The sequence below is a fragment of the Gymnoscopelus braueri genome (assembly GCF_963280865.1).
Source record: "Gymnoscopelus braueri genome assembly, chromosome: 23".
NCBI lineage: Eukaryota > Metazoa > Chordata > Actinopteri > Myctophiformes > Myctophidae > Gymnoscopelus > Gymnoscopelus braueri.
The window spans coordinates 7,826,600-7,838,778 of record NC_137625.1 but is presented as its reverse complement, the minus strand read 5'-3'; the positions used below and the strand labels follow the sequence as shown (position 1 = coordinate 7,838,778).

Genomic DNA, 12,179 nt, shown 5'->3' with positions numbered 1-12,179 from the left:
ATTATATGTTCACCCCGTCTGTCTCTGTCTGTCTGTCCGTCCGTCCGTCCGCGGCTAATCTCAGGAACACTGGGCTGATCAGTGCCACATCTTCGTGTGCTGCCCGTAGGCCAAGCAAGTACAGTATATAGTTTTTCACATTGAGTATTTTTATCACATCAATCAAGCAGACACAGCCGGAAGGCGGTCCCCACTTAATCTGGTCTCATTACAAACTGATACAGGGGCCTGACGCTGGTGGAGGGCAGGAGGAGGTGTGTCGGGGCTGAATGATTGCTGAGCAGGGTGGAGAGCAGGAGGATGACATAAAGGGGAAAGTAGTGACACTGATGCGGGGGGCCAAGCCAAAGGAGAGGTTCCAGCTGGCTTTAGAAGCTTTGCTGGAATCCTCAGGAAGCTTATCCTGAGGACTCCCAAAATGGGCTTAAAGTGGTCTCCAGTGGTGGAAAGTAACTAAGTACATGTACCCAAGTACTGTACTTAAGTACAATTTTGAGGTACTTTTACTTTACTGGAGTATTTTCAATTGTCTATACTTTTACTTCTACTCCACTACATCTCAGAGGCAAATATTGTACTTTTACTCCACTACAATTATTTGAAAACTTTAGTTACTAGTTACTTTGCAGATATAAATTATTATGTTATAAAACACACATTAACCACTCTAGCACTATTTTATACCTATGCTATTTGAAAATAGCCGATCTACAAGCTCACAACGCGTCGCATCGCGACGCGTTGTGAGCTTGTAGATCTGCTATTTTCAAATATTTAGTACTTTTACTTTTGATACTTTAAGTACATTTTGATGCCAATACTTTTGTACTTTTACTCAAGTAAATTTTTAATTCTGGACTTTTACTTGTAATGGAGTATTTTTATATTGCAGTATTGGTACTTTTACTTAAGTAAAGAATTTGAGTACTTTTTCCACCACTGGGTGGTCTCAAGGACCCTTGGGGGGGCCCCGGACCCCACTTTGAGAACCACTAGTAAACTAGCCACTTTGTAGCGATGAGATGTAGTGTTACTTTATGACCACTAGGTGCTCTTAATGCTCTTATTTTCAGAGTTCTCGCTCTAGTTTAGCATAATATAACACTGAGATTCTGACAGCCATGGAAATTATATTAACACCAAAAAACTGTTTTTCTTTTTCAATATCATTTATTAACCATTATATTTTGAACACTGTACACAACCAAATGATACCAAAGTCAACAGTGCTCAACAACATTTATTTGTATACAGATAAAACCCAATAAAAATGGATAAGATTCTGTTCCCATACAGTTACACTTCTCATTACATTTAAAAAAAAAAAAAGATACATAGGCCAATATTAATTACTATAAAAGTATCACAAACTGTGTATACCATGCATTCAAGCATATAATTGGCCATAGGAATGCTATAATTGAACCTGCGACAGGTCAATTAGGAAAGCTAATATTTGTTTTGGGGGGGGACATGGTGGGGCACCGACTGTTAGGCAAGGTGTGGAAATGACGACCCAGTAGCTATGAGTATCAGTAGTTATGTTTTATTAAAGACATGACTGGAAATGTATAACTGTCTCTTTGCATGTTTTTGACCACCAGATTTATGATCTATGTATATACTTTAAAACCCAGAGACTACTATACAGGCTGTGCCCCAGCCAATGACAGGGAAAACGTTTTTTTTTAGTCAAACACTGCCTAATATGCCATGAGAATCAGAATTATCTTGTCAAAAATGTAGTGCAAAATATGTTACAAAAAACACAATCAGTTAGTTATATCAAAAATAGGGCATTTGTAATTATATCCCTCTGAACAAATTGAAATACAAAATAAGTTAATATATACTTTTAAAGTTTTGTTTTGAACACGCTGAAAAGAGACACACACAAGCACACAGACTGTCACACACAAACGAACAAATACACACATGTCATTTGTGAAGCATAAAACCTCACTGAATGTCTACAAAATAAACTCTGTATGGTCGAGATTAACCGACAAGTCAAATTACCACCATAATCCTGTTTATTAGGCTGAACTGCACAAAATCCTCTGTTAATTTATCCATTTGTAACTCTGAGAGTGTACAAATGGACCCACATGGACTCTTACAGGTCCAGATGGCTCGGTTTCAGTTTGATTTTACATTACTTAAAAAACAAACAAATGGATTATTTCCTATATTTCCGGTTTTTTTTTTTTACTTATTAATGTGATTTGTCCAACTTTTTGGACAAACCACTGAATGAGGTAGATGTTAATCCAGATTATGGCTATTTATCCAAATAACAAAAAAAAAGAAATGAATAAAGGACTCTTCCCTCTGCTGCTTGAGTAGGTTATGGGTCACTTCAAACAAGAACATCAAATGTTACTCCAGTCTGTGTTGAACCACTTGAGAGTGTGTTTAGCATTAGATGAACTTTGAAGACACAGGTGTGTTTTTATGAACTGTGACCCATCACTTTTCGCTCAAGCAGCAGTCGAGGAAGAACATGTCGATGAAGCATTGGTGTTTAACCACTCCCTATTTTGGGCACATTAAAACAAAAATGACAAGGTTTGCCATTTGTCGTACAACAAATGTATATAGGGCTTAAGTGGTTAAATGGTGTAGTAATATTCCTCTTTGGTTCAAATCATCTCAGCTGCCACAAAGGCTAATTTACAGCCACACACACACACACACAGGCAAACACACCACACTGATAGACGTACATGTAAATATGTACAACACACATGACTCACATCCAGACTACTGCACAGCGGTAGAAACGTGACACATTTCACGTCAGTGATAACATAATATCCACTCCTTACAACTGTCAATGCTACATTCCCTTCATAGAGAAAAGAGGCGTGTTCAAAGCCCTACAGGTTTGCAAAGAGAAGAGTAGAACATGCTACATCGTTAAAAAGCCATCAAGCTGACGAAAATACACGCACATAAGGTCATCTCTGGTCTGTTCACCACAACAGCAAAATCCTAGATAGATTTTTACAACCCCATTATGCAAATGACACAACGCAAGATAGGTAATAAAATACAGGTTAGGCACAAGGTATAATTTGTGCTTTCAAAATGATCGTTCTGATTATTATGGACAGAGAAGTCAATGGTTTAAGATGGAAGAAAAACACAAAGTGGCAACGGTGGAGGGTATTGTCGCCCATAATGACTTCTCTCGCCTCATTTAACAGTTTTTTTTTACCTAATGCATAATATAAGGGCAATGGCACAGGTTTCGAGAAATACCTTATCTTACCTCGTTTTATGCATTGCTTTATGTTTTTTTTTTTTTTTTTTTTGGCTTTTCTTTGCAATTTGTAACTTTTTTACGACCTAGGATCGCAAAAGATAAATAAATAAACCTTATAATCAACCTTAGAGTAAAAACAATATTATTAATTTACTTTAGAAGTCCCTATTGTCCAGGCACAGACGCTTTACCTCATGGTTGAAGCTCCACCTCCGACAAAGTCGTGCTGCCAAAATTTGACCCCTTCCTCGTCCTGCCGCACTCACAAGTCTTTCCGAGCTGCAGGGTCAGACTAAAAGTAGCGGAGGCCAGGAATAGTAACTCGCACTCATAAATGGGGGTGCAACACTAATCGATTTAATCGATGATAAAATAAAATAAAATCTATTGATAATTTAATAAAATAATAAATTGATAATTGATCCCTATTTTCGGCATGTCATTGTATGCACAAACTTTCAAAACATTTCACAAAAAGTGAAAATCGCAACTCGTGTTGTGAGCTTGTAGATCTGGTATTTTCAACATTTTTGAATGACACCGTTATGCAAAAAGTATAAAATACCACTTACAGAAATTAGCTAATAATTTGTTATGTGTAAAAAATCTAAAATATATATATATATAAAAATGTGCTTCTCTTATTCAATTAATTAAAAGTAATCGATAGAATAATCACTAAGAAATAATGGATAGTTGCAGCTCTTATGCGCTTGGCGAGAGACAAAGAGGGGTCGAGGACAAAGGTCACTTGAACCTTGGAAAAAAAATAAAAATAACAGCAACGGCCTGAGCCTGAGAATGAACCTTTTTAGAGCTTGAGCCTAGTCATGGTCATTCCCTGACAGAGTGCACTCAAATAATTTCACAGTATAATTGAACAAAACAAAAACAAAAAAGCTTTAAAAACAATACAAGCTTGAAAGAAATTGTATACAATATGTGTATATACCATATATACAAAAAACGGAGTCCAAGCCTGGTGGACTTGGAAGAATGGTAGCTTCCATGTAAGAAATGACAAGGTATCTGTTGTTGTCGGAGGAGCTTTTAAGCCCGCGTTAATTGAGGTTTAGGACAGTCAATTAGTAATTTGCTACATACAGAGGATAGGAGACTTCGGTGGCTTTTGCAGAGGACTTGTGTGCCACTCAGTGGGTCAAGGACCTCAGGTATTTTCTATTGTCGAGAAGAGCCTTTATAATGTAGGAGCCTCCGCTTCTTCACCCTGAAGAAATCTGAGAAGGGCAAGAACACCACATTAGGACAGGTGTTAACGCAAAGAATTTCAAAAAAGTTCCAACATTTTTCAAGACTGCCGCAAAATAGCATATCTTCAAGCTATTCGCTGTACGATAAAAGGACTGACTGACCTGTGATGTTGGCCTGCTTGCGTTTGATCGGCCTCTGAAGCCTGTAGCACCTCCTGGTGGCCAACTCCAGATACTCGTCCCCCGACCCGCATGAGCTGCTGCTGGACCCTGGGGAGCCCTCGTCGGACAAGGAGGAGGACGCCGGTGAAGCCGGCGCCACCGATCGCCTCTGGGCGCCCTTCCTGCCGAGGCCAGCCCCCGCGGCGGTGTGTCTCACCACGCAGCTGCGGTAGAACGCTGGCACATCCTGGCACCGTAGCTCCTCCCACTCCACAGCGGACCCTGGCGTGGGCTGGTCGCCCTGGAAGTCGAAGCTCCAGCGCTTGGTGGCTACCTAACGCATAGAGAAATGACGATCATGAAATATTAGTTGGCGATTAATATTGTCGAACAAATAATTGCGATTAACAATTTATTTGTGTTTTTGGCATTGAGCACTGAAGCAATTTTTTGTTTTACTTTTAGGCTTTGTAAACAAACAAACAAAGAAATGACTGACAATGACTGGTACCAATAATCATAATAAATAATGCACTATGGTCAAAACAGGCCATGAATTTAACCATTTGTGTTCAAACATAGTGGAACTGGATCCGCTATTTCCACTATTTTTCAACGGATGAATTCATACAGAGGAATGGAAGCGAATAATTGCGACTATATCTCAAATAATAACAGGCGATTATCTAATGACTGTGACAGGCCTTACCTCCACGCTCATGCTGAGCAGCCTCTGGAAGTCCTGCTGGAGCTGCCGGTGGTCCACCGGGCCGAACAGGTTCCTCCGCACCGGACCCACCTTCAGGTTCAGGGCCTCGATGCCTCCCAGGATGGCCAGGTCCGAATCACACGGTGCGCCCAAAGATGTCGATGAAGAATCCATCGCCATTTCCCTGTGAGAGCGCGCACACACACACATGCAAAGTTTAATGCACTGGTTCTCAAACATTGTCATTGTCATGTATTTGGCCACGGACCCCCATCTGAAAAGATGTTGTGCCAGGGACCCCCATAGGATAAGATTTGTGTCGTTAAAATATTTTCAAAATTATTTCAAATCTTCTTCAGGATTTTTCTAAACCTTGCCAAATAAATTGCCAATCTACAATTTTGTAGTGAGATTATATATAAAATATGGTCAACGTGTTTAAACTGTCGCTCATTTTGCCGGGGACCCCCTGGAACCCCCCCAAGAACCCCTGAGGGTCCTCGGACCCAACTTTGAGAACCACTGGTTTAGTGTGGAGATAGTTTTATAGGCGTGGATTACGTGTTGCACACACACTACTAGGCATTAAGTGCTTAAACGCCACACTTACACACACGCACACGTTTGTATTACTATACTTCTGAGAGGACATCAACATTTTAAGACGCCTAACCCTAATGCCGCAAATAGCCAATCTACAGGGTCTGTATGTGTAAACCATGCATAACTCCAACCCCAAAACCTAACTTCTAAATGTTGAATCCTAACCCCAACCTGAATATTTTCCTAATAGTAAACCTAACCCCCCTAACCATAAAACAAGCATGTATCTTGTGAGGACCAGGACAATTGTCCTCACAATGTCTATTTCTCTGATTCTATACTTGCGGGCACATTTGGCCCTCATAAGTATAGAAATACAAGTACACTCCCCCCCCCCCCCCCCCCTGGCAGTTTGCCCTCCTGTGCTTTGGTGTTTTATGTGATCAGATACATGTGTGCCCTAACCCACTGAGTAATTACTACAGGGAATGACTATCAGATTAGAGCGACACCAAATAAATCCCTGTCAGTATATTAACCCATACGCCCTGCCCCGTGCACCCTGCCCTGTGCACCCTGCCCCGTGCACCCTGCGCCGTGCACCCTGATTTGAACCCCATCCTCCACCTGCTCTGGTGTCTGGCAGCCAGAGGTCAAATGCCTAAAGTCAACTGTAGAAAAAGACCATATAGTGTGGAATGTTGGGCCAGCGTAAAGCCATGCCCACAGCCACTTGTAATAACAGTTGTAATAAGTTAGTATTATTTGCGCATTACTCCTTCGAAAGGTAACAGTAATTTACTTGTTACTTGGCATCATAAAGTAATTAGCTAAGTGTCATATATTACTTTTGGCACCCTCTCCATCCTTCTGAAAAAGTGTAATACTATCTGTTTAGCTAGCTCCTTTTAGAGCTGAATCCACTATTGATTAACCTCACAGAAGGAGTCTCCAATAAGCCAAAGATCCCCTGATCCCCATGCCATTTTTAGAATATCTGAACCTAATTGTAGCCTTGTATATATTTCACTATACTCCTATCAGGAATGTTTTAATATCTGACCAGTTTTCCTTGATCTTTTTTTCCTATCTCTATTTTTCCCTTTCCTGAAAACTACAAATAGCCTAATGGGAGTTTGTACAAAAACAAATATTTCACCCACTTTTCTAAACCTGTAGTGTCAATAAAGCTGAAATTGAAAATGGAGAATGAATTCCCTTTGAATGCCATTTGCATCTTAACTAGAGATCTAGAATCCAAATTCTAATAAACCACAGACAGATCACTTTACCTTGTTGTAGACTAAAGGAGCTTCCCCGCCGACCTGTAGGCCTTTATCTAATCTGAGCCTTGTTTGACGGTAACCTTCCCTTTTCTTGCCCTGCTGTCTGCTGTATGAACCCTCACAAACGTCTAGGTTGCGTAACTTTTTCCCTTCCCATTTTGCCTCCTTGCACTGCCGTTTTACCCGCCTGACCAACGGCCAGTGGTGTAAAGTAACTAAAGTACATTTACTCTGTACTGTACTTAAGTACAATTCTGTGGTATATATTTTTTTACTTTACTGGAGTATTTCCAATTTTCAGCACTTTTACTTCTACTCCATTACATCTCAGAGAGAAAAATTTTATACTTTTACTCCACTACAATTATTTGAGAACTTTAGTTACTAGTTACTTTGTAGATAGGCTATGATTATTATTACACAACACAGCCATTTAAAAATAGCCGATCTACAGACATATCTGCATAAATGAGTACTTTAAGTACATTTAGATTTTTTTATACCAATACTCTTGTACTTTTACTGAAGTCAATTGAGTAGAGTATTTCTACATTGTGGTATTGATACTTTTACTTAAGTCAAAAACGTTTTCCCACCACTGCCAGTGGTTTATTAGCATCAGGATGGCATGAATGAGGCTCTGCAGCAGTAAAAGGAGGTGTGGCCAGGCCAGACCAGACAGTGAGTCACTAACGGACTGTGAATAGCACTCATTATTCCATCACCTCAACCCAGAATTAATAAAAAGCTCACACACTCCTGCAGGCAGAGGGCAATGTGAGTGCAGAAAATATAGCCTATAGGCTTTTATTCATCAGCAGCTATAAGCTCTCACATTTTATACTTAAGTAAAAGTACTAATGCCACAAGGTAGAAATACTCTGTTAAAAAAAGTAAAAGTCCAGTATTCAAAATGTACTATTATTTTTTGTTTACTATTTAGTATTAAAAGTAAAAGTACTCGTTAGGCAGAATGTCCCATTTCACAAGTTTTCAAAATGTATAGCCTATATAGGTCTTTTGAAAATATTTTAGCTCGTTATAATTATATATAATTATAATTATAATTCACCTCGTTAATTCGAGGTGAATTAAATCAAGCCCTTAACAGTCATTATTTAACTGAGATATGCTAGTGGTCCAGAGCTCAGAAAAGATTGAAAACCACTGATCTATTCGTTTCCCATGGTTGCCCTTATTCTGTTCTCTTGACCTTCCATATTAAACTCATGTTAACTGATTCATTGCAACATATGTATGAGCAAGCATGCGATTGATATGGGCACATCCTACGGTTTACCTGGAAACTGTACCAGGTAAACCGGTACAGTTTCCCTTGAAATTCTAACTCCCATTTCTGTGGAAGTTCTTGACATCCGACTTCCAAGTAACTGACAACATTGATGCGTCATCATACATCATACTGTTTCTCAACTAGTGGTCGATCAAATAAAATATAATTCAAATCTTCACTTTCCTACATTACTAAATAAATACATGGTCAGGGACCACATGCAATACCTTCACGGACCACCAGTGGTCCACGGACCACCAGTTGAAAACCCATTACACACCACTCGAAATGGGTGTTGCGCAACTGGTTTGAGATAGTAGGCCTATGACCGGTTAAAACTGTCCACACGTTTTAAATGAAAACAGAAGGATAGTGTATTGGTGTGAAAGCAAGTAAATAAGGGTACATTTGGACCACTGGTGGTCCCCGAGCCCGACGTTGAGAACCATGCTGTTCTGGTGAAAGTTGTTTACGTGGAAAGGGTGGGCGCAGTCGGCGCTGATGTGCAGATCTACGCCCCCTAGCGGTGTCCCCCGGTACGACACTACCGACGAAAACAACACCGTCTTTTTTTTCTTTCTTCTTTTTACTTCTGACAAAAAAAATGCAATAATATTTACCCCTGACCCTTGTTTGTAATGGTCGTAAAGTATGGAGCAATGACTAGAACTGTATATAAGACATAAGTTGACTCACATATCTCCGAGTCCGACACATATAAGTCCAAAATATTATACGTGGGATCATGCGACACAACGGACCCCGTCTTGTCAAAACCAGATGAGAATTTAAGACCAAAGACAGATAAATAATCTGGGGTTTCAATCAAAAACCTGCCTTTTTAACCTCCCCTAAAACCAAGTATATGCTAATAATTGGCTTTTTCACATCGTTATTTACTTTATAGCCTATTTAAGGCATTGATCGTTTTTAGACCTCTTAAAGCTATTAAACCGAAAACATCATAAGTGCCACACAGGCATAATTACAACGAATAGCATTGAAATAGAACAACAATTACAAACGTTATTAAATATTAACAAGCAAAATGGTAAAGCAAACCAAAAAAAAAACTAAGAACTGAAACGTCTCTTACCATTAGCGTCGGAAACACAAAAAAATGTTATAATCCTGGGAAACGATTAAAATGTATTTTAGTTTAAAAAACAAAACAAGCACGCTGTTTGAGTTCCCTAAAGAGACGATCCGTAGGCTACTCTGTGACAGTCTGTAAAAACAACACCACGCTGAAGTAGTAGTAGTATACTATAGTAGTAGTATTGGTTATAGACACTACCCACCTAAAGCCTTCCCCCTGACTATCTCACTACAGTGTTTGTTATGGACCTGAAGGGGGAGGGGCAGTGGTGTAAAGTAACGAAGTACATTTACTCAAGTACTGTACTTATAAGTACAATTTTGAGGTACTTTTACTTTGCTGGAGTATTTCCAATTTTCTGTACTTTTACTTCTAATCCACTACACATCTCAGAGGCAAATATTATACTTTTACTCCAATTATTTGAACACTTCAGTTAGTAAACTTGTAGATTTTGATTATCATTACAAAACATACAATAACTGCAGCCTTGAAAATAGCCAATCTACAAGCTCATGTGACGCATTGTGGCCCTGTAGATCTGCTCTGAATTCCAGACTAAATAGAGTAATAGAGTATTTCTTTATTACAGTATTGATACTTTTACTTAAGTAAAATAATGTAGTACTTTTTCCACCACTGCTGACTACATACAACGTGTTTGTTATGGAGCTGAAGGGAGGTGGGTGGGTGTGTGTGTGTGTGTGTGTGTGTGTGTGTGTGTGTGTGTGTGTGGGGGGGGGGGGGGGGCTCTACATCACGTGGTTTTCATCAAAACAATCCCCCTGTTCTTGGAATCCAGTGGGGGTCAAAACAACAACCTCCTCTTCTAGAGACATGTGAGTCTTCTACCTTTTTTCATTCTACAGCAAATGCCTTCTGAACCACTCTCAAACTTTTTCAAACCCCGGACCAGACATTGAGAAACACTGCTCTCTGACACCTCTGTAAAGTTCATAGCCTCATCATAAACATAAATAGTCAACATTTAATATGTACTCCAAAAGAGCCCATGTGCTCTGTCATAACTGATTAACTTTTTTTTAAATGTATTTTTTTAATTAAACTTAACCCCCTGTAAGTTTATAATGATAATGACAATTAAGATGCACTCAGATATCCTAGAGACTTGACAGTCTCTTTATTTATTTGTTTGTTTGTTTATTTAATGAATATCTTCTGTTAAACCTTTTTTGGGGGTATTTTTCAGTTTTAGCATTTATTTTTAGCTATTTTGTTTTGATCAGTTTTCTTGTTTTATTTGAAAAAAGGGGGAAAAAAGAAAAAAAACACAGCTGGGGGAAAAAAAGATAAAGAAGTTGTGTATGCCCGCAGAAAGAACACTGCGAATTTCTGCGAATAGTGTTGAAATGCAGCCATTAGTCATAAGGAATGCCTTTCTCAGTACTGAGTACTCACTTCTCAGTAAGACTGCATGCGACAGTGGTTCCCGGGATTTTTCCGCACACAATAAAAACCCAGAGTGTTCGTTTAACCTCAGTCTACGGAATGCTACACCCGTTTGTAACTCAGTCAGAGAGTGTATAAATGGGACCAAATGGACCCGCCTGGTGCCATTTATACAGTCTCTGAGTTAAATTGACACTCTTTTTTTATTTTACTGCAGTGCAGGGGCCCCCAGCCTGAGCGGAGAGGAAGAAGGAATCTTGCTCAGTGGTGTAAAGTAAGTACATTTACTCAAGTACTGTACTTAAGTACACTTTTGAGGAATTTTTACTTTACTGGAGTGTTTCCAATTTTCAATACTTTTACTTCTACTCCACTACATCTCAGAGGCAAATATTGTACTTTTTACTCCACTACAATTATTTGACAACTTTAGATACTAGTTACTTTGTAGATTTAGATTATTATTCCAAAACCTGTATTAACCACTTCAGCCCTATGCATACCTAGGCTATTTGAAAATAGCCGAGCTACAAGCTCACAACGCATCGCTTTGCGAGCTTGTAGATCTGCTATTTTCAAAGCATTTTTATACACGTGGAAACTTGTGAAATGGGACATTCTGCAAAATGAGTACTTTTACTTTCAGTACTTAGGAACATTTTAATGCGAATTATTTTGTACTTTTACTCAAAGTACATTTTGAACACCAGACTTTTATTCGTAACGGAGTACTTTCTACATGGTGGTATTGGTACTTTTACTCAAGCACAAAATGTGAGTACTTCTCCTACCACCACTGATTACAGTGCATATGGGGGGCCCCCGGCCCCCAGCCTGTGAGTGGGAGAGGAAGAAGGAATCTTGCTCAATTCAAACTGTGCCCTTGTTGCTCTGGGTTCTCCTTCAGTGCGGCAGGAAGTAGGTCAAGTCCTCCAATGTGTGACATACATTCTCGTGCATGCATCACGTCACAGTCTTGGCAGCCCTCCAACTGTCCAAGTGCACGTGGAACTGCAGTCTGCAACGTGAGGCACAGGGGCCTATAGCCCAATTCAACCTATAGGTTCACTCTGTCTCTCTCCCGCTCTTTCCCACGCGCTTAGGTTTGGCGGTAAAGGAGTTTTGGCGGGCAATATATGCATAGAAATCAAGGGGAGGTTTCGTGGCTGAACTTGCTTTAGGGTCACCGGTGTCATT

General features: G+C 39.6%; 1 protein-coding gene and 1 long non-coding RNA gene across 2 annotated transcripts; one reads left to right on the top strand and one right to left on the bottom strand.

Moving 5' to 3' along the window:
• The first annotated feature begins 297 nt into the window (after positions 1-297).
• LOC308079255 lies at positions 298-2,219 on the top strand. Its single transcript, XR_013932579.1, has 2 exons — positions 298-439; positions 955-2,219. It is a non-coding gene; the product is annotated as an uncharacterized lncRNA (long non-coding RNA).
• A 1,072-nt stretch (positions 2,220-3,291) lies between these two features.
• cdkn1d (cyclin-dependent kinase inhibitor 1D) lies at positions 3,292-9,764 on the bottom strand. Its single transcript, XM_080420629.1, has 4 exons — positions 9,570-9,764; positions 5,351-5,534; positions 4,642-4,975; positions 3,292-4,506 (listed from the first exon to the last, which is right to left on the bottom strand). Exons 2-4 carry the CDS (start codon positions 5,528-5,530, stop codon positions 4,448-4,450), a joined length of 573 nt encoding a protein of 190 aa, XP_080276755.1. The 5' UTR covers positions 5,531-5,534; positions 9,570-9,764; the 3' UTR covers positions 3,292-4,447.
• Between the last annotated feature and the right edge of the window lie 2,415 nt (positions 9,765-12,179).

Coding starts and splice junctions, on each gene's coding strand:
- cdkn1d (XM_080420629.1), bottom strand. CDS start 5,530: ATGGCGATGGATTCTTCATCGACATCTTTGGGCGCACCGTGTGATTCG. Junction 4,976..5,350: donor TGCTCAGCATGAGCGTGGAG/GTAAGGCCTGTC, acceptor TCTATGCGTTAG/GTAGCCACCAAGCGCTGGAG. Junction 4,507..4,641: donor CAAGCAGGCCAACATCACAG/GTCAGTCAGTCC, acceptor TGCCCTTCTCAG/ATTTCTTCAGGGTGAAGAAG.